The sequence below is a fragment of the Eretmochelys imbricata genome, chromosome 20, assembly GCF_965152235.1.
Source record: "Eretmochelys imbricata isolate rEreImb1 chromosome 20, rEreImb1.hap1, whole genome shotgun sequence".
NCBI classification, from domain to species: domain Eukaryota; kingdom Metazoa; phylum Chordata; order Testudines; family Cheloniidae; genus Eretmochelys; species Eretmochelys imbricata.
In genome coordinates this window covers 1492227-1513914 of record NC_135591.1, presented here as the reverse complement: position 1 = coordinate 1513914, position 21688 = coordinate 1492227, and the positions used below count along the sequence as shown (strand labels likewise).

Here is a 21688-nt window from a genome sequence, read left to right as displayed (position 1 = left end):
ACATCATCCCTGCTAATGCACCACGGCCCCCCCCCGTGCACGTCACCCCCGCTAGTGCACCACCCCCCCCGTGCACGTCACCACTGCTAATGCACCACGGCCCCCCCGTGCACGCCCCCGCTAGTGCACCCCCCCCGTGCATGTCACCCCAGCTAATGCACCACGGCCCCCCCCGTGCACGTCACCCCTGCTAATGCACCGAGGCCCCCCCCGTGCACGTCACCCCCGCTAGTGCAGAGCGATCCCCCCGTGAACGTCACCCCCGCTAATGCACCACGGCCCCCCCCGTGCACGTCACCCCCGCTAGTGCACCACGGCCCCCCCCGTGCACGTCACCCCCGCTAATGCACCACGGCCCCCCCGTGCACACCTCCGCTAATGCACCACTGCCCCCCCGTGCACGTCACCCCTGCTAGTGCAGAGCGATCCCCCCCGTGCACGTCACCCCCGCTAGTGCACCACGGCCCCCCCCGTGCACGTCACCCCCGCTAATGCACCACGGCCCCCCCCCGTGCACGTCACCCCCGCTAATGCACCACGGCCCCCCCGTGCACGTCACCCCCGCTAATGCACCACGGCCCCCCCCGTGCACGTCACCCCCGCTAATGCACCACGGCCCCCCCGTGCACATCACCCCCGCTAGTGCACCACGGCCCCCCCGTGCACGCCCCCGCTAGTGCACCACGGCCCCCCCGCGCACACGCCCGGTGGCACCTGGCCGTCATGAATCTCAGCCTCCCTATTCACGCTCCAGCCCCCCCGCGCCCCACTCCCACGCTGCTGTGACCCCCCCGCTCCACCCCCCGGGGCACAGCCCCACCCAGCGCCCCCAGGCACGCACAAGGCCCACAATGCTCAGCCCCCCCATGCACTTCCCCTCCCCCACTCGTGCAGCACCCCCCCTGCACTGCTGCAGCGGTTGCCATGGGGATGGGTGGCTGATCTCGCGAGGTTTGCTGCCCCCCCACTCCCCAGGGCTAGGCGACAGCTCTCGCGAGATCGCGGGGTGCGTGCACAGGGCCTGCTGCTTCCGGCCGGGGGGGAGGGGGGTCGGTGCAGAGTCAGCTGGGGAGGGGGCGGGAGGAAGAGCGCGAGCCGGAGCCGGAGCAGGTAGGTGCGGGGTGCAGGGGCCTGGGGGGGGCACGCTCAGTGGGGTGCATGGGGGGCAGCAAGCCTGCCCTTTGCGGGGGGAGTGGGGCATGCAATGGGGCCCGTCCCCAAGGTGGGGCACGCTCAGTGGGGTGCATGGGGGGCAGCAAGCCTGCCCTTTGCGGGGGAGTGGGGCATGCAATGGGGCCCGTACCCGGAGGGGGTATGGGGGGAGCAAGCCTGCCCCCTGGCAGGGTGGGGGTTGGGTGCAGGCCATCTGGGGGTGCACATGCTGCAGTGGGGCCTGTTACCTGGGGGGGCAGGCAGCTGACCCGCCCGTGTCACTGAGTGTGGGGAGCCCTGGGAGCGGGGGTGTCTCAGACCCAGCAGAGGGGCTGGACCCAGGCGTCCCTTCCCCCCCGGGACCCCCTACAGAATGGGGTGTCTGGGGGGGGGGCCGTGCCCCTCGGGGAGAGCGGGGAGACTAGCTGGGGCCTGCCAGCATCCTGACGGGGGCAGCTGGCTTTGCCCCCCCTGCTGCTGTGGGAGGCTGCTTTTGGGGTCCTATTTGCAGACCCCAATAGTGGAAGGGGCTGAGAGCCCCATGTGGGGGGCTGGGCCCCTCCAAATTGTGGGCACGGCCCTGTTCTCTGAGCACTGTCCCCCCTGAGCTTGGGGGCTACCTTTCCCCCAGGGGCCCTTCTTTCCCGGGGGGGCGTGCAGCGGGACCGGGGGGGGCAAGGGACCTGGGGTCTTGTCCCCATGCTAACCAGCGAGTGAGCCCCCTCTGGGTTTCCTGGGCAGGGTCCTCCCCCCATTATCACTTGTGACGTGTCGGGGTGGAAGGCAGGGAACCGTGTCATGCTTCATTATTAGTCATTTTGGGTGGGTGGGTCTCAGCCCTGGGGGGCCCGGGGCCTGCCTTAATGTGGGGCTCCTGGGCTTGTGGGTCTGAGGGGGGCCCTGGCGGTGCCGCGTGCTGGCTGGAGACGCTGTAGAGGGGCAGGATCAGGCCCTGGCAAAGGGGCGCTGGGATTCGAGGGAGCCAGAGGGAGGCATGGTGGGCAGGGGGTGCTGATACCTCAAGGGCAGGGAATGGCCTAAAACACCAACAAGAGGGACATGGAAGGGTGAGAGGTGCCGGGGCCGTTCCCCTGCACAGGTACCATGTGAGGGGCGGGGGGGGGCTGCGGGGGCTGGGAGCCAGGACTCCTGGGTTCTATTCCCAGCTTTGGCAGGGAGTGTTAGCTGGAGGCTGGGAATTCTTCTGTTCACTCCATGGCCTTGGGCAAGTTCCTGGCTCAGTGCCTCAGTTTCCCCATCTGTGTTACATCTGTGTTAAGGCTGGTCTGGACCCACCTCCTGGGGGCTGCGGTTGGCAGGTGCTAGGGGAAGGCCTATTTTGATTGGCTAGCATGCAGTGTTAGGAGCGGGGGCTGCCCCTGCACCCCCTGTGCGATGGATCCCCCCACAGTGAACCCCCCCCAGCCCTGCATGTGCCACTCCTGGCCCTCACTGGCAGCACTGCCGTGACCCTGCTGTCAGTGCCTTGGGGGCCGACACTCCATGGCCGGGGAGCGAGGGCCACCGAGTCAGCTGGCCCTGGTGGGTGCTGGGCACGGCCTGGCACGGCCGCCCCCCGGCTCTGCCTTTCAGTATTGTGACGCAGGGAGAAAGGTCCCTTGTGGGGCGCACAAAGCCAGCCTGTGGCGCTGTCCTCCTCACCGATTGCCTGTGGGTCTCCCCTGTCCCCCCGGCTGTGGGGCTGGGCTGGGGTAGCCTGAAGCCAGTGGGCCAGCAGGGCCTCTCACAGTCACTGCGGGGCATGGCTGCTGAGCACCTGGGCTCAGGAGTGGGCTGGCCGGGCATCGAGCCGGGACTCGGGGCATGAGCCACCGAGCGCCCTGCCCGACCCATCCCCGCCATGGAGCAGAGCTCCTGGGGTGTACGCCCCCCTGCATCCGGACCCGCTGGGAGCTGCCGTCTCCGCAGGCACCTGATGCCAGCCGGCTTTGCCCTTCCCGCCGCCCAGGAACCGGCCTCGACGCCAGGAACGCACCGCGAGCGAGCCGGCCCCGGGAGCCCCTGCACCGCGCCCCCACCACCACCATGGGCAACATCTTCGGCAACCTGCTGAAGAGCCTGATCGGCAAGAAGGAGATGCGCATCCTGATGGTGGGGCTGGACGCGGCCGGGAAGACCACCATCCTCTACAAGCTGAAGCTGGGCGAGATCGTCACCACTATCCCCACCATAGGTAGGGCCGGGAGCCAGGCCACGGCCCCCAGGGGCTCCCATCAGCCGGCCCTGCCATGGGGACAGGGACTCCCGTGTGACGGGCGTGGTCCGGTGAGCACACAGCCCCATATACTGGCCTGGGGAGGCAGGAGGAAAGGACCAGCTGACCCATAACGGGCCTGGGCCCTGGCAGGTTGCTAGGGTTGTTTGGCTCCTGGGTCCTGTCTGCTGCTCTGGGAGGGGAGTGGGGTCTAGTGGTTAGAGGGGGGGGGGCTGGGAGCCAGGATGCCTGGGTTCTTTGCCCAGCTTTGCTGCTGTCTGAATTTGGAGGCAAGTTACTGACCTCTGTGCCTCAATTTCCCCGTCTAAACCTGCCCTGCCCCCCTCCATGCCTCAGTTTCTTTTTTGCCCGTTGAGAGGCTTCTGTGTGAGATGAGTTTGCTGGGTCTCACTCCAGTGCCTGGAGACCCTGCGGTGGCGGCTGTCACTGAGCAGTGCCCCTCACTGGCAAATGTGCCCGAGGCAAAGAGGGCGGAGCCCCCATTGGGGGCAGGGCTGGCTGCCCACCACATCTGTGGCTAACCTCCTCCTCCCCCCCCCCCCCCCCCCGCAGGGTTCAACGTGGAGACTGTCGAGTACAAGAACATCAGCTTCACCGTGTGGGATGTGGGCGGCCAGGACAAGATCCGGCCGCTCTGGCGGCACTACTTCCAGAACACCCAGGGTACGGGGCCCCCCCGCCCCCCTCCGTCCCCTCCCCTGCCCCCTGGGTCCTGAGCCCTGCCTGTTCTGTGTCCCTCCCTGGGGGGCCTTCCCTCCCCTGTCCAGCGATAGTCTAGGGCTGTCTGAGTATATGTGTGTGGGGGCGGGGGGAAGAGGGTTTCTGTTTCTCTTCTGCCCCCACAGCCCCAGCCATGGGTTTGAGTGGGTGGGGGAAGAGAATTGTTCAACCCCCCATTAGAGGGGTGGGGTGGTGAGGAGGGGTCTGGGGATGCATGGTCACCCCCCAAGGTGGGGTGGTGAGGTGGGGTTTGGGGGTGCACCCTGTCATCCCCTCCAAGATGGGGTGGTGAGGAGGAGTTTGGGGGTGCACTGTCACCCCCCCAGGAAGAGATTTGGGGGCGCACTCTGTCATGCACAGCCCCGGAACGGGGTGGGGCTTCCTAACTGTGGGTCTGTGAGTTGCAAAACCCGCCCCCCCCGGTGCCTGGTGTCAGTGCCCTCCCTCCGCCCCCCAGGGCTGATCTTTGTGGTGGACAGCAACGACCGGGAGCGGGTGAACGAGGCGCGTGAGGAGCTGATGCGGATGCTGGCCGAGGACGAGCTGCGGGACGCCGTGCTCCTCGTCTTCGCCAACAAGCAGGTGGGTGCCGTCCGCCCCCAGGGCCCCTCCAGCCACGGCCGCCCTGGCACGGAGTTCTCTGCGGGCGACGTGCCTGTCGCCGTGGTGTCTGGTCAGGCAGGCTTGTAACCCCCCCGCCCCCCTCTGCCCCCCAGGACCTGCCCAACGCCATGAACGCGGCGGAGATCACGGACAAGCTGGGCTTGCACTCCCTGCGTCATCGCAACTGGTACATCCAGGCCACGTGCGCCACCAGCGGGGACGGGCTCTACGAGGGCCTGGACTGGCTGGCCAACCAGCTGAAGAACAAGAAGTGAGCGAGAGCCGCCCCTCTCCCCACCCCCTCGCAGGCTGGCAGGACCCGTCGGCTGCCCGCGCGGGGCTGCGTGGGTCTCTTCCCCCCTCCCCAGCTCGTTGGGTTTTGCTTTCGTTCCGGCACCGGTTGCTGTGGGTTTGATCTGGGGTCTCGGTTCTGGTCCCCCCCGCCCCTGAGGTTTGCACGGATCTCTGTGTGTGTGCGTGTGTGATGAATATATAGATATATAAATATATAGGGGGGCGGGGGGCATCTGCTTCCGTGCTGGGGCAGGCCCCCTGCTGCCCAGGGCTGGGGGGGGCGGGGGGGCACACGGACGGACCTGCGTGTGGCAGTGGCCTTTCTTTTGTGTTGTTTTTATGTTGTTCTTGGTGCCCTGTGACGTGAGTCTAAACACGGAGGTGAATTCCTCAAGGCAGCTTTAAGCTTCTGTGTGGGGGGGCTGCCTGGTCTGTGCTGGGGGGGGGCACTGCAGGGGGAGGGGGGCAGCTGGGGGAGTCGGTTCTGGGTCTCATCACTTTCCATCTTTCATGTGGGGGGGGGATTTGGAATCACTTGCTAGGGCAGCGCCCCCTGCTGGCAACGTGGCCCTTCCCCCAGCCTCCCTGCCGCATGTGCCCTGAAAACCCCCTGCCACTCCCCCCAACACATTCCCTGCCCTCCCCTCGCACCACACTGCACAGACACAAGGGGGGCTGGCAGAGCTGGTGGGGGACTGGCCAGTGTAGTCTGTGCAAGGGTGGTGAACGTTCCCAAGGGGGGGCCGGGCCAGGGGCGGGGGTGTGTGGATTCAGTGGCAGAATCGGGACCAGGGTGGAAATTGCCACTCAGCCGCGCGCCCCACCCCCTTCCCCCAGGGTTTCAGAAGCTGCCGGCCCCTTATCCGGCCCCAGCTTCCCTGTGTCTCCACTGGGGCAGTGCACAAAGGCACCCACAGCTGCTAAATGACCACACACCCCCCCGCCGAGGTCACCCCGGAGCAAAACGAAGCTCAGCAGGGCCCCGCTGCAGGGGCCTGGGTATCCTCCCCCCCCTCCCCCCCGCCCCGACACCAAATCATGTCACTTCAAGAGGCAGGATTCCTCCCCCTGCAGCAGCCCCCCCCGCCTCTGCAGCAGGGGGGGTCACTCCCATTATCACGACTGCTTGCTGTGGGGACACCCCGAGAGGCGCCTGCTGGGCTGAGCAGGAGTTTAGGGGAGACACATCAGGGACCGCTGCCCCCCAGGACTTGCCCATAGCAGAAGGATGGTAGCCCTGGGGATCCTGTCCCCCAGGGGCGAGTGGTGGGAGCCCGTTAGCTCAGTTTGGGCTGGGTAATTAGTTGCTGTTCCTCGGTGGGCTGGTTGGCAAGGGGTATATTAATTTTTTCGTTGCACCCCCCCCCCCCGCAGTCATGCATGTGCCCCCCCCATCCCTCTTCCCCAAGATGGAGGGAAATTGGGCCTCACCCACTCCCCCCAGCTTGGGGAGCCACCTAACCAGCCAGCAGGGGGGAGCGATTAGCAAGTAACGCCAGCGCCTTGAGTGTCCCCCGTTTCCCCCCCCCGGGCAGCACAGTGATTGTAACGAGAACATTCCCCGCCCCCCCCCCCCCCCCGCCCCGGGCGGGCGGACATACTGTCAGCTCCTCCCCAGCACATGTATTTATATCCCCCACCCCCCGGTCTGTGCTTGGTGTGACATGTTGCCCGTGGTTCTGCCCTGGGACGTGGCCCGTGTGTATAGCACCACCTGCCCCCCCCGGCTCTCGAGTGTTGGATACACGCGGACTCCTGTACCCCCATTGAATATGAAACATGTTTTATGTAACGCTGGCCCTGCCTCGCTTCTTTCCCCTCCTGGGGCTGCCAGCGGAACTGGGATTCCCAACTGCTCTTTCAGGCAGGGGGGAGCCAGGACTCCTGGGTTCTGTCCCCTGCTCTGGGAGGGGATAGTGGGTTAGAGCGGGGGGGCTGGGAGCCAGGACTCCTGGGTTCTGTCCCGTGCTCTGGGAGGGGAGTAGGGTCTAGTGGGTTAGAGCGGGGGGGGAGGGGGCTGGGACTTCCAAGGACTAGCTGTGATGGGACTAGCTGTACGTGGCCTGCATCTGGTGTGAGCTGTGCCCTTACCCCCCGCCCCCTGCCACCATCCGTGCCAGTGAAGCCTGGTCTCCTGGGCGGGCTGGGGAAGGGGTGATGGACAGGCTAGGGCTGACTTTAATTAGAAACAGCTTAGGGGAGCCATGGTGCTTCTGGGGCAGGGAGATCTGGAGCCAGAGAGAAGCTCTCCACCCCGCCCCCGGTCCTGTATTTAAGGGGATATTGGCTGAAATGGTAAATCCCATTAGCTCTAATCCTGGCCGGGGGAGGCGGACTATGCCCGTTCCACACTCTGATTTGAAACAAGTGGGGGCAGGCACTGAATCCTCGCCCCCGCCCTGGGCCGGTGGGGGGATGGGGGGCCACCTGCCTCTGGAGCACAGGACCTGGCAGCTGGCCCCGTGACTCTGGAAGGGAGAGGGGCCCCTGGTGCAGGACTCCTGGGTTCTGCCCCCAGCTCGGCTGCATGTTGACTGTGTGATCCTGAGCCCCGGGGATGGGGCTACAGATTCTGCCATTCACACTGCTCTAGCCCAGTCACCCCCCTTGCTGGATTCACCCCATTCCCCTTCCCGCAACCCCCCTGCATCCTCCAGCTTGGCCTTCAGCCACGCAGCCTCGGCCCCCCCGCCTGCTGGGCCCCCATACGAGCCGGAGCATCGTGGTGAGACAGGATGGATGTTTTGTAGCGGCACGAAGTTTGGATGGCGCCTGGGGGCAAGGCTGTGCTCTCGGGGGGCAGCAGTGGGTAGAGCGGGTGCCAGGTGGTGGTGGGTAAATGGAAACTCCACCCATGCATCCCGAGAACAGACAGGCACGGGGAGAAACGGGCCCTGCCCGGGGCACGGGGTGCTGACAGGCTCGTGAGCTGCGCTGGACAGATGGGTCCCCGTGCCCCGGTGCTGTTGAGGTCTGGTCCCTGCTCCGTTTCCTGGGTAGAGCAGTGGTGGTGTGGGCTGTGGGGTTTCTCTGCCGTGGGAATGTGGGTGCCAGCCCTGGGTTCGGGCAGTCTGCTCGAATCAGAGAACCCCTCGGCAGGGGCCGGCTAGAGCCGCGGGTGTGTCCACGTAGCTCGGGCAGGTTCCCCAGCTGCTCTCAGCCCTGCTGCTGCAGGCCCAGCTCTGGTGACTGAACTGCGTCTACACTAGGGCTCATGCCGGCCTTGCTGGGGCAGTGAAAAACCCACCCCACTCGCTGGCAAACGGTCAGAGCAGCCCTGGGGCAAAGGGGCCCTGCCTCGCTTCACCGGCTCCTGGGGCAGGTGCATCCACAGCGGGGGCTTGCTGTGCCAGGGCAGGTAAATGGCACAACTTTTACGTGCAGATGAGACCAAAGTGCCTTGGCCAAGCTCCAACGGGGAGCTGGCTCCAGTCTCCTGGGGCCCAGCCCACTGCCTTGGCAGGCCAGCACGTGGGGCCAGCAGGTCCAATCGTGGGAAGCTCCCGCCCCATCCGGAGCACCGGGTGGGTTCTGCTGGGGGCGGGCGGGGGTGCTGCCAGCCGCAGGGGGTAGGGGAGAGGCCAGGCCAGGCCAGGCTCAAGCCCCTGGGTTTAAATGCCCCTGCCAGAGCCCAGGTGGAGCGCTTCCCCTGCCGTGGGTCCTGTGGTGTCACCTTGAGCCAGATCCGAGCTGCTGCTGCTGCCCTGAGCTCATGTGGGGCAGGCCAGCACTGGGGGAGCAAACTGGGGGGTGGGGGGCATGGGAGGGCAGAGATAGAAACCCCCCCCTTTCCCCCACAAGCCAGGGCAGTTGGAGTCCAGCAGCTGCCCTGGGTCCCTCCATCCTGCAGGAACACGCACTGGGGCGGTGGCTGTCACGGAGTGTGGGGGAGTCCGGGGCCTGCACCCCTCTTCCTGGGATTCACCGTGACTCTCAGCCAGCCAGTAAAGCGGAAGGTTTATTGGGCAATAGGAACACAGTCTAAACCAGAGCTTATGGGTACACCAGGACCCCTCAGTCCAGTCCTTCTGGGGGGGGGGCAGGGAGCTCAGACCCCAGCCCTGGGGTTCCCTGCGTTCCCCCACCCAGCACCAAACTGAAACTAAACCCCCCCAGCCGGCTCCCTCTTGCAGCCTGTCTTCACGTTCCTGGGCAGAGGTGTTACCTCCCCCTCCCCCTCCCGGCTCAGGTGACAGGCTCTCAGGTCTCCCATCCCCAGTGAAACCCCCCTGCCACATTCCCAGGTCAACACTCCCCCCTCCCTGCTGCATCACATCTCTCCCCCCTTCGAGACTGAACTGAGCGGGGTCACTGTGACCAGTGACGTGGGGAAGTTCGGGGCCCCCTCTCCGGGACAGCGCGTCCGCTATCAGGTTGGACCTTCCCTTCACGTGGACCACGTCCATGTCGTAATCCTGCAGGAGCAAGCTCCGTCTCAGGAGCTTGGCATTGGCTCCTGTCATCTGGAGCAGCCAGGTCAGGGGAGAGTGGTCGGTGTAGACGGTGAAGTGTCGCCCGAAGACATAGGGCTCTAGTTTCTTGAGGGCCCACACCATGGCCAGGCACTCCTTCTCGATGGCCGCGTAGTGTTGCTCCCGGGGTAGCAGCTTCTTGCTCAGGTACACGATGGGGTGTCTCTCCCCCTTTTCATCCTCCTGCATTAACACCGCCCCCAGTCCCGTGTCGGAGGCGTCGGTGAACACCACAAAGGTCTTGTCAAAGTCTGGGTTTGCCAGAACTGGGCCACGGACCAGAGCCTCCTTCAGCGCCCGGAAAGCCTCCTGGCACTGCTCAGTCCAGACCACCTTGTCTGGCTTCCCCTTCTTGCATAGCTCAGTGATGGGGGTGGCTATGGCGCTAAAGTGGGGCACAAATCTTTGGTAGTATCCTGCCATCCCAATAAAGGCTTGGACCTGCTTTTTGGTGTAGGGAGCGGGCCAGTCTCTGATCACCTCCACCTTGGCTGGTTCCGGCTTTAGGCGGCCGCTCCCCACCCGATGGCCCAGGTAAGATACTTCAGCCATCCCCACCTTGCACTTCTCCCTTTTACAGTCAGCCCAGCCCCCTGGAGTCGGTCCAGCACTTGTCTAACCTGGGACACGTGGTCCTCCCAGGTCTGGCTAAAGACACAGATGTCATCAATATACGCCACGGCAAAACTCTCCATCCCCCTCAGGAGCTGGTCCACTAGGCGCTGGAAGGTGGCCGGTGCTCCCTTGAGGCCGACAGGCAGGGTCAGGAACTCATAGAGCCCCAGAGGGGTGATAAAGGCCGATTTCAGCTAGGCATCTGCATCCAGCGGCACTTGCCAGTAGCCCTTTGTAAAGTCCATGGTGGAAAGGTACCGGACTCCTCCCAGCTTGTCTAGGAGCTCGTCAGGCCTGGGCATGGGGTAGGCATCAGATACAGTGATGGCATTGAGCTTCCGATAGTCCACACAGAACCGGATTGACCCATCCTTTTTGGGGACCAGCACCACCGGCGAGGCCCAAGGGCTGGCCGATGGCTGGATCACCCCCAAAACCAGCATGTCCCGGACCTCTCTTTCCAGGTCCTGAGCAGTTTTCCCTGTGACTCGGAACGGGGAGCATCTTATCGGCGGGTGCAACCCTGTCTGCACCCGGTGGACAGTCAGATTAGTGCGTCCAGGCTGGTTGGAAAACAGCTGTCGGTACGGATGCAGCACCCCCCTGACCTCAGCTTGCTGGGCAGGGGTTAGCTGATCCAAGAGGGCAATTGTTTCCAGGGGTGAACCAGCTCTGGTCCCAGGGAATAGATCCACTAAAGGGTTGTCTCCCTGCTCCTCCCACTGTCCACACACGGCCAACACCACATTCCCCCTGGCATAATATGGCTTCATCATATTCACATGGTACACCCGGCGGTGGTGCGCCCGGTTCGACAGCTCCACCACATAGTTTACCTCATTGAGCTGCTTGACGACCTTGAAAGGGCCCTCCCAGGCGGCCTGTAGTTTGTTCTTTCTCACGGGGATGAGAACCATCACCGGATCCCCGGTGGCGAAGGCACGGGCCCGCACCGTATGGTCATACCAGACCTTCTGCTTCCTCTGGGCTCTGGCCAGATTCTCCCTGGCCAGGCCCATGAGTTCAGCCAGTCTCTCTTGGAAGATCAGGACATACTCCACCACTGACTCTCCATCGGGAGTGGCCTTCCCCTCCCACTCGTCTCTCATCAGGTCCAGGGGGCCCCTCACCCTCCTGCCATATAACAGTTCGAAAGGCGAAAATCCGGTAGACCCCTGGGGCACCTCCCTGTACGTGAACAGCAGGTGAGGTAAGTACTTGTCCCAATCCTGCGGGTGTTGGCTCATAAAGGTTTTCAGCATCATCTTTAGCGTCCCATTAAACCTCTCCACCAGCCCATTGGACTGGGGGTGATAGGCTGAGGCCCAGTCGTGCCGGACCCCACATTTCTCCCACAAGCACCAGAGCAGGGCGTACATGAAGTTGGAGCCTTGGTCTGTCAAGACTTCCTTGGGGAACCCCACTCGGCTGAAAATGGTCAGGAGCGCATCGGCCATGGTGTCTGCTTCAATGGAAGCTAAGGGTACTGCCTCGGGGTAGCGGGTGGCAAAATCTACCACCACCAGAATGTATTTCTTCCCCGACAGGGTCGTCTTGCTGAGAGGCCCCACGATGTCCATAGCCACCTTCTGGAAAGGCTCCTCTATGATGGGCAAAGGTCTCAAAGCCGCTTTCCCCTTGTCCTGGGCCTTCCCCACCCTCTGTCAGGGGTCACAGGATCGGCAATACTGCCGGACCGTGGTAAAGACCCTGGGCCAGTAAAAGTTCTGTAGCAACCTCTGCCTGGTGCGCTGGATTCCCTGGTGCCCTGCGAGGGGGATGTCATGGGCCAGGGACAGGAGCTTGCGGCGATACTTCTGGGGGACCACCAGCTGCCTCCTGATCCCACAGGACTCTTCTTCCCTTGTGGGAGCCCATTCTCGGTACAGGAACCCCTTCTCCCTCCAGAACCTCTCCTGGCAGCCTCTCCTCATGGTCCGTACCACACTGAGGTCGGCCAGGTCCCTGAGCTTCCGCAAGGAGGGATCTTTCCTCAACTCGGCCTGGAACTCAGCGGCTGGGGAAGGGATGGGGCCCGGTTCCCCCTCAGTGGCCAGGTCTGAGGCCTCCCCCTCTCTGAGCCGTGCCCCTCAGCGGTCCCTCCCCACCAGGGTAGGGTCCTGCGATTCCGGTGTGGTACCCTCCCCAAGGTCGGGGTGCAGTGCCCCTCGCCGGCTCTGGCTACGGGTCACAACCAGGGTGGTCTGGGGCTTGCTTGGCCAGTCCTCTAGGTCCCCCCCATCAAAACTTCAGTGGGCAAATGGTGGTGCACCCCCACATCCTTGGGGCCCTCCTTGGCCCCCCATTTCAGGTGTACCCTTGCCACCTTGCACCTTAAATGGGGTCCTGCCCACCCCCATCAGGGTCAGGTAGGTGTTGGGCACCACCCGATCTGGGGCCACCACCTCGGGCCGGGCCAGCGTCACCTCCGCGCCCGTATCCCAGTATCCATTGACCTTCCTCCCATCCACCTCCAGGGGAACAAGGCACTCTCTCCGGAGGGACAGCCCCATGCACACCCTGTAAACCCAGCACCCTGAGTCCAGAGCCTCCAGCCCTCTGGCGGAGCTGGCCTGGGGTACTCTTCCCTCCTGAGCAGGTGGTAAGCTGGCAGCCCCCCTTGCCTGGGTCGTCTGCCCCTCGTCCGGCTGGGTCCCTACCCAGTTAACCCTGGGTAGGTTGGGTCTGCTCAGTCTGTCCCTGAGCCCGGGACACTGGGTCCGTACGTGGCCTCTCTGGCCACAGTGATAGCAGCTCAGGTCACGTTGGTCCCCTCGAGCGGGTCGGAGGGGCCCGACGCCAGGCGTTCCCCTTGGGAGGGGGTTCTCCCTATTTCCCCGCTGGGAGGCCCCCTGGTGACTCTCTCTCTGCATCGGGGGGGGGGAGGGGGCTGTTCTTTTGGGACTCCTCCCTGCTACCTCCCGACCGACTGTTCACAAACTCGTCGGCCAGCTGCCCTGCGTGCTGGGGGTTCTCCAGCTTTTTGTCCACCAGCCACAGCCTCAGGTCGGAAGGGCACTGTTCATACAGTTGCTCCAGTACGATTAGGTCAAGCAGGTCCTCTTTAGCTCGGGCCCCAGCTGTCCACTTGCGGGCATATCCCTGCATCCGGTTGACCAGTTGTAGGTAGGTGACCTCAGGCGTTTTACGCTGACTCCGGAACCTTCTCCGGTACATCTCGGGGGTCAGCCCAAACTCACAGAGCAGGGCCTGTTTGAACATTTCATCGTCCCCTGCCTCCGCCCCTGTCATTTGGCTGTACACCTCCATGGCTTTGGGATCCAGTAAGGGGGTAAGAAACTGGAACCTGTCTGCAGGGTCAACCCTGTGCATCTCGCAGGCATTCTCAAAGGCCGTCAGGAAGCTATCTATGTCCTCCCCCTCCTTCCGCTGGGCCAGGAAGCACTTATCAAAGCTCCTTGCAGTCTTGGGTCGCCCTGCACTCACCACAGCCGGGGCCCCACTGCTCCTCAGCCTGGCCAGCTCCAGTTCATGCTGTCTCTGTTTCTCCTTCTCCTCCTGCTCATGCCTACGTTGCCTCTCCTTCTCCTGACGTTCCCGCTCCTTCTCATGTTGATGTTGTTTCTCCTCATGTTGATGTTGCTTTTCATGATCCTCCAGCTGCCTCATTTTCATCTCCCTCTCCCATTCCAGCCACCTCCGCTCCAGGGATGGGGAGCTCCACTGGGAGGATCCCCTGCTGGCTGCTGGGGTCAGGGTGCCCTCGGTATTCGCTGGGCTTCCCCCAACCCTTCCCCCAGGCCTCGGGATGTCCTCGGCAGCAGTCTGACCCCTCCCAGCCCGGTCAGGCCCCAGGGCCCACGCTGCGTCCCCCAGGCGGCTTCCCTCAGGGACAGGGATCGGGTCATCCAAGCGATCCCTCTCGTCCAACTGGGCAATCAGATGTTCCTTGGTGAACCTCCCGATGCACAGCCCCCTCTGCCTGCACAGCTCCACCAGGTCGCTCTTCAGGCGTTTAGCGTACATCCACTCGCAAGCCGGGCAGCTTTCCACGGTTTCCAGGAAGAACCCCGAGGGTGCCAGTCCTTCTTGAGGTCACCACCTCTTTGCCAGGGTCGAGCTGCAGACTCCTCCGCCCCTGGGACCGCTCGCTGCAATCCCCCGGGGGACCCTGTTACTGCAAAATTCCTTCTCTCTGGTCACACACTCCCAGGGGTTAACCGCCCCCTGAAACCGTCTCTCTCTGAATCTTCAGCACGCCTGGTCCCCATCAATCCCCGTTCGTTTTACTGCTCCCCAGTCACTTACTGCAGGAAGCGCCGTTCACGGGGTGCAGTACATCTCACCAGTTGTCACGGAGTGTGGGGAAGTCCATGCCCTGCACCCCTCTTTCTGGGATTCACTGAGACTCTCAGCCAGCCAGTAAAATGGGGAGGTTTATTGGGCAATAGGAACACAGTCTAAAACAGAGCTTATGGGTACACCCAGGACCCCTCAGTCAAGTCCTTCTGGGGGGCAGGGAGCTTAGACCCCCGCCCTGGGGTTCCCTGTGTTCCCCCACCCAGCCCCAAACTGAAACTAAACCCCCCCAGCAGGCTCCCTCCTGCAGCCTCTGTCCATATTCCTGGACAGAGGTGTTACCTCCCCCTCCCCCTCCTGGCTCAGGTGACAGGCTCTCAGGTCTCCCCTCCCCAGTGAAACTCCCCTGCCACATTCCCAGGTCAACACTCCCCCCTCCCTGCTGCCTCACAGTGGCAACGAGCACCAGGCCTGAGCCCTGAGAGTCTGACTCAAGTCTGACTCAAGGAGCATTGTGCCCCATGGGGTAAGTGATGGGGGAATGTGGGTGGGTGGGGCTGGCTCTTCACTCAGGGGCTGGGGTTTCAGCCCAGGGTGCTGGGGAGGGAAAGCTGGGTGGGGGGTTCAGGGGGGTCACATCTGTAGGGTCTGCCAATCAGTCCCCCCCACTCAATGCTCCCCAGATCTATTGCTGCCCTTCAAAATCCTCAGTGCCCTAAGCAGAGCAGGGGGCCAGGAGCCAGGACTCCTGGGTTCTATCCCCAGCTCTGGGAAGGGAGTGGGGTCTAGGGGGCCAGGAGCCAGGACTCCTGGGTTCTATCCCCAGCTCTGGGAGGGGAGTGGGGTCTAGGGGGCTGGAAGCCAGGACTCCTGGGTTCTATCCCTGGCTCCGGGAGGGGAGTGGGGTCTAGGGGGCTGGAAGCCAGGACTCCTGGGTTCTATCCCCAGCTCTGGGAGGGGAGTGGGGTCTAGGGGGCCAGGAGCTAGGACTCCTGGGTTCTATCCCCAGCTCTGGGAGGGGAGTGGGGTCTAGGGGGCTGGAAGCCAGGACTCCTGGGTTCTATCCCCGGCTCTGGGAGGGCAGTGGCGTCGTGGGGGCTGGGACCTGGGAGCCAGGACTCCTGGGTTCCATCCCCGGCTCTGGGAGGGGAGGGGGGTTGTGGGGGCTGGGAGCCGGGACGCCTCCTTTGCTGCTGGCACTTTAGAATAAGCCATGGCTGCAGCAGCTGTGAGGTGACAGGGCCCAATCCTGTGTCCCACGCGGGAGCAGCCTTTGCTCAGGCGTCTGTTGGGACCCTGCAGCCGGAGCCTCCCCCTCCCCGCTCCCGGGCTGGAGGCTGGTGCCGGTTTCCCACCAGCCCATCCATCTCACATTGTCTCTGGGCAGGGGAGAGGCCCCAGCCCCGAGCCCCCCAGCCCCCGTAATCCCATTGCAGCCTCACGGCCCGAGCCGCCAGCCCGTCTTCGCCACAGCACGGCAACGGGGCCTGGTATGTGGGTGCAGGTGGCGGGGCCGCGGCTGGGGAATGACAGGCGTGGCCCAGACAATGGGAGCAGCGTCCAGGCGGAGGAATAGCTGGCGTGCCGATCCCGTCGCCCTGGGAGCCAGCCCCACAGCCCAGCCCAGGCTCTGTCCCCCCGCGGCGCCTAGTGCTGCTGGGTGGCCCCACACCCCCGTGCCGCGGGGAGACCGGCAGGCTCCCAGCCAGCCCCTGACCCAGCCGGTCGCTGCTCGGCCCGGCAAAGGCCACATCCACAGGCCGGAGCACGAGCCCTCAGCCGAGCCGGCTCCTCAGCCCAGCACATTGTCACGGACTCACATGGTGCCCACTCAGCCCCGTGCGGTCCGTGGGGGGTGCCCCTTTCAGTGCGACAGCCCTTCTCCCCGGGGGGCCACACTCTCTCGGGGTTAAGCCCCTCCACCTGCTGGAGCCGCACCTCTCGGAGCCTTAGCACACCTGTCTCTGCCGAGGGCCCCCTCAGGGAGTCCCCTCGCTGTGGACCCCAGGGGCCTCCACCCCTGATCTCTAGACCGGAGCGACTCTCAGCTGGCATAAAACAGGAGGGTTTACTGAGCGTTGAACCCAGCCCAGGAAACTCCCCGGGCCTCCTCCCCCAGCACCGCACATCCCAGTCTCCCCTGCACCCAGGGGGGCTCTGCCTGCTCCCTCCCTCCAGCCCAGAGCCCTCCTGCTTCCCAGCTGGGCATCTGATGGCATCGGCCCCAAGCCCGCCTCTGTCCATTGTCTTCTCTCCAGGTAAACAGGGCGTAAACAGGGTCGCCTGGGCCCCCTCTCCTCTCTTTACAGCCCATTGTCCTCCCACTGGCCAGACCCGGCAGGGACGCCTGAGCTGGGCCTCCGGTCACCAGTCCCTGGGGTCTCTGTTCTCCACGCCAATGGCTGGGGTCCCAAGTTCCCTCCCTGGTCCTCTGTGACAACAAACTCCCTCTCTCCTCACCTCGTTAAACCCATAGCACCTAGGGAAACTGAGTCCCACCCCCTTTGCATGCAAACCATAGGAAAACCAAGAAAATCCCACATAGGAAACAAGGAAAAACAAGAAACTCCCCCACTGCGTCACACAGCCCCACGCTCCAGGCAGTGCCCAGCGCTGGAGCCTGGCACTGCTGAGCGGGACGACTGGGTGCTGCAGCTCGCTGGGGCTGCGGGGCTGTTCCTGGTGAGAGGGGCAGCTGGAAACGCTTGTACAGCTCCTGGTGCCCCCCTGAGTATGGCCCTGGGCGCTGCCCCTGCACAGAGTTAATGCAGCCTGCACGGCCCCATCAGAGCACACGCTGGGCCCGACACGCTGGCCACGCCAGGGTCCCTCAGACCCGGCAGCTCATGGTGGCTGGGGGTGACTGTTACCGAATGTGTGAGCCCATCCCACCCCTTGTGTGGCCACAGTCCAAGCGGGGCAGAGGGTCCTTCTCCAGACAGGAACAGCCAGCGTGACCATATCCACGCCGAGCTGCGTCCACACTGGGCAGCTTGGCCCCCTTTAGCTAGTCCAGTGTTCTTCAAGCTGGCCCACGGCTGTGTGGCATCAGGCCTTGGCTCAGCGAGGCCCCATCTCTCAAGGGCACCGTTAAGTCACCAAATGGGCGGATGTGCACTCTGGTGGGGCTGGACCCCTGACCCAGGCGTGGGCCCTGCTGGGCCAGACCCACACGCTGCAACATCTCACACATTCTAGGGCCTGTTCTGCACACCAGAGAGCACAGGAGACTGAGACCCCACCCCGGCCCTGGCCCCGGCCCCAGCCCCGCAGGTGACGGGACCCACCTCTTGCCAGCCCTGCCAGCTGGGGCTGTGTGCGCAGCGGAAATGGACTGACCACTGGGCCCCAGCTCAGCCACACCAGCACCAGGCCTTCCTTTCTGGTGGGGGATTCTCCCGTCAGACTCCGAGCTCTTCCAGTAGCATCTGGGGGGCCCGGGTGAGCTCAGGGGCCCCGTCGCACCATGAGTTGCCCGGACATGGTGTGAGATGCTGTCCCTGCCTCCAACCAGCCCTGGGACGCAGGAGGGAGCGTTAGCCCCATCACGGAGGAGGAGCTGAGTCCCATGGGACAGCAGCATGGCCAAGGACTTACCCCGGTGTTCTGGGCACCAAGCACTAGCTCGTGCCCCCCCTTCTGCAGCCGCTGGGTGCTCAGGGCAGGGAGCCGGGCGGCTGAAACACAGTTAGGGTCAGGGGCCTTAAACATGCAGTTAGGTTGACTTTGTCTCTGGCAAGTCAAATCCTCAGCAAGCTTTCAATGCCCTGTTTGCAGCAGTGCCCTGTCCAGGCCGGCGGAGATGCTGACGCTGCGAGCATCCCCCCAGCGGTGCCCTAGGAATGCCAGCTGTAGGGGGCGGATGGAAAGGGAGGAATTTCTGATGATTTGCTGCCACCTACCGGTGCTGGGAGCTTGGTGCCCTTAACACTCAGCCTGCCCCAGACCCTCTGCTCCAGCTCACTTCTGCCCTCCAAGGCTGGGAGGTGCTTGGGGGTCAGGGGAGAGCCAGCATGTAACCCCCAATTCTAATAATTTGAAAGCTGTTTCTGTGAGAAATATAAGACACACAGAGTGTCACTCACAGAGAACCCAGGAGTCCTGGTGCCCAAGCCCCCCTCCCCCCCCGGCTCTAACCACTAGACCCCACTCCTCTCTCAGAGCAGGGCACAGAACCCAGCAGGCTGGTCTCACTAAGGGAGGTCAGGGTCCAGCCCTCCTGTTACTCTCTCCTGAGGGCCTGCTTGGGGGTAACTGACTCCCCAGGTGTCCACTTCCTGGTTAATTGGCAAATGAGCCCCTGGAGCTGGGTGACCAGAGGATCGTTAGGGGGCCTGCTGCCAGGTCAAAGCTGTTTCTAGACACATGGCTCTCCTAGGCCTAGTCTATGCTCAAAGATTAGGTCGGTAGAGGCCCCTGGTGTAGCTCCAGCCAGGCCGGTGGCAGAATTTCTATCGCTGCTCAGAGCGGTGGGCTACCTACGCGGATGGAAACACCCCTTTTGCCGCTCCAGGAATCAGCGGTGCTGCAGCAGTCGTGCCCACACCTTAGCTGTGGCCGCGGGAAGAAGGTGCTGTGCCCTGCGGAGCAGGGGCCCTGGACGGTGCACACCTAGATTCCTGCAGGGAGAACACCAGGGAGGCCTGTTCCCAGCAAAGGGCGCTTGCTTGGAAACAATGGCAGGACGCCCAGGCTGGCAGGAGCTATGGGCTGTCCTGGAGAACAGCTGCAGCTGGCAGGTCTGCGCAGACAGCTGGCGCGGGAGCAGGATTCTGACCAGCTGGTGGCAAGAGACTGGAGTCTGGGGAAGGGAGCTGAGCTGAGCAGACCCTGCTGGTGAAGGGCCAGGGACTGACTCTGTCTCCCTGCGAGGATGAAGGTCTTTTGTTTGTTCTTTGCTGGCCATTTCCAGTTTGTGAAGGAGACCCCACCAAAGGGGATGCACTTCGATACCCGAAAACCTGCTTGGACTTGTTTATTTTATTATTTTTTTCTGGTTTGAACCCTTTACTGGGACATGCGAGCCATTCACACCACCTTGGTAGCCTGGGTTCCCTTCTTCTTCTCTTTACCACCACTGGCTTCTGGCTCCGCAGGATGGTGCTGCGCGGGCAGAGCAGCCATGCACAGCTCCTTGCGGTAGTTGTTCTTGCGGATGATACCCTGGGTGGAGGGCAGTCAAGATAGGGCTTCTGGGTGCCCTGCCTGGCCACAAGGGGGTGCTCTGGGACAGCCTGCCTGCACCCGGGCTGCTGCCCTGTACTGTACTGCCAGGGTTCGGCCCTGAAGCACGCGTGAGATTTAACACGCAATAAACGTGGGGTCTCTGTCCTCACGGCCCGCTCGCTGGGCCCGCAGGGTTCACGTAGCCCAGCTCTGTTCAGCTGACCATCAACTTTGACAAAACCAAAGGTGGCAGAGGCCGGGAACTGGGGCTTTCAGAGAAACGGCAGCTGCCGGGAGCCTGGTGATCCCATGGCCGGGGTCAGCAACGCCGTCGCTCCGACTACCAGCCCCGCTCCCGCCGTGACGGAGACGCTGCTTCTCGTACGGCAAAGGGGGCTCGTGCGTCTTCTCCCCTCGGAAACCAAACCCCTGCTTTCTGCCCCCTGCCCCTGCCCGTCGCCGAGTCCAGGGGCCAAAGCCGTGGAGTTAGCGCAGCTGGGCAACTCAACGGGAACCCTCCCTACCACCCCTCCCCGCCCGGCTGTAAGGCCCAGGCTACCCAAAGCCTGACGCTGGCAGCTGGGTCTGCGCCAGGGATGCAGGGCGTGGCTGGGGCAGTAACACCCCGTTGCTCTCAGCGGAGGGGGGTTCCCTGCTGGTTTGGTGGCAGCGGTGGGGTGCTGAGCACTCTGGAAGCGGCTTTGCACCTTGTGTAGCTGTTTGTACCTGGGTAAAGTGTATGTTGGGTTGGGGGGGGGAGCTGCCCTGGGGGAGGAGGAAGGGGGACGTGGTCGCACCCGCACCCCGTCCCGGCCTCCTCCTGAGCCGTCAGCAGCCCGCTCCCCGGCTCTGTGCCAGCTAATGCTGTGGGGGGGGAGCCCCCAGAGAACCGCCTTCGCCGGAGAGCCCGCGCCATGCCGGAGCGTGGCCGCCAACACGGAGCGTGGCTGAGTTACACCTGATGGGGATCTGGTCCCACTGGCACCAAAGGAGCGAGGGTGATTTACACCCGCCCTGCAGTTTTGGCCCCAAATGCAGGTTTTGCAGACGACCCGGGAATCCCCCACCCCTGCGAAGAGAGTCTATAAGGTGGGCACTGCCGCCCCCCCCGCCTGACTCCCCCCCAGGCGAGCGCTGGGCCGAGGGGCTTTGCTGAGGGGTGGTCTGTGACCCCCGCCCCCCCAGGCACTGCTCCTGGTAGGCAGGGCCCGGCCTAGCCAGCTCCAGGCAGGTCTGAAAGGGCTGAAGCCCCAGGCTGCCACCTGGAACTAGGGCCCCGCCAGGGGAAACCTGGGGTTTTCTCCCCGGGAGTTTGCTCTGGAACCTGGGGCTGAGCCCCCCCACCCCCAGGGCTCACTCACAAATAGGGGGGTGCAGCCTCCTTCTAGAAACACGTGCTTGCGTTAGGTGTGCCAGGTGTGTGTGTGTTAGGTGTGTGTGAGCCAGGTCTGCGTGTGTTAGGTGAGCCAGGTGTGTGTGCGTTAGGTGTGTGTGAGCCAGGTCTGCGTGTGTTAGGTGAGCCAGGTCTGCGTGTGTTAGGTGAGCCAGGTGTGCATGTGTGCGTTAGGTGTGCCAGGTGCGTGTGTGCGTTAGGTGTGTGTGAGCCAGGTCTGCGTGTGTTAGGTGAGCCAGGTGTGCATGTGTGCGTTAGGTGTGCCAGGTGCGTGTGTGTTAGGTGTGTGTGAGCCAGGTCTGCGTGTGTTAGGTGAGCCAGGTGTGCATGTGTGCGTTAGGTGTGCCAGGTGCGTGTGTGTTAGGTGTGTGTGAGCCAGGTCTGCGTGTGTTAGGTGAGCCAGGTGTTCGTGTGCCAGGTGAGCGTGTGTGTGTTAAGTGTGCCAGACGTGTGTGCCAGGTGCGCGTGTGTGCGTTAGGTGTGCCAGGCTCCCCATCCTCACAACTCCCCCCCCCCCACAGTGACCCCGAGTTTGGAGCCAGACCCCCGCAAGGTGTCTTGCTGCCTGGCCTAGCCCCAGGGCTCCTGTGTGGCCCTGACTCCGGGCCCGACGCCAGGGTGAGGGCCGGGACTGGCGGGTGTGTTGACATTCCACGTCAGTGTTAGTGCGCGGGGGGGCGGCCTCAACTCGCACGTGTCCCTGGGCTGGGCCGGGGGCGGAGCTGCCGGGGGGGCCATGAAGTCCCCGGCCTGGGAGGGCACCAGGCGGCGCTAGCG

General features: G+C 63.9%; 1 protein-coding gene across 2 annotated transcripts; it reads left to right on the top strand.

Annotated features, from left to right (window-relative positions):
- The first annotated feature begins 1009 nt into the window (after positions 1–1009).
- ARF3 (ARF GTPase 3) lies at positions 1010–6802 on the top strand. Of its 2 annotated transcripts, none has more exons than XM_077838608.1 (5): positions 1010–1110; positions 3122–3346; positions 3941–4051; positions 4566–4690; positions 4825–6802. In XM_077838608.1, exons 2-5 carry the CDS (start codon positions 3199–3201, stop codon positions 4984–4986), a joined length of 546 nt encoding a protein of 181 aa, XP_077694734.1. In that variant the 5' UTR covers positions 1010–1110; positions 3122–3198; the 3' UTR covers positions 4987–6802. The 2 variants fall into 2 exon arrangements, with proteins under 2 accessions (XP_077694734.1, XP_077694735.1); XM_077838609.1 differs by having other exon boundaries at positions 1093–1114.
- Positions 6803–21688: the final 14886 nt, after the last annotated feature.

Excerpts from the sequence above, each read along its gene's own strand:
- ARF3 (XM_077838608.1), top strand. The coding sequence starts at position 3,199 with ATGGGCAACATCTTCGGCAACCTGCTGAAGAGCCTGATCGGCAAGAAG. Across the intron at positions 3,347-3,940 it reads CACCACTATCCCCACCATAG|GGTTCAACGTGGAGACTGTC; the intron begins GTAGGGCCGGGA and ends CCCCCCCCGCAG. Across the intron at positions 4,052-4,565 it reads CTACTTCCAGAACACCCAGG|GGCTGATCTTTGTGGTGGAC; the intron begins GTACGGGGCCCC and ends TCCGCCCCCCAG.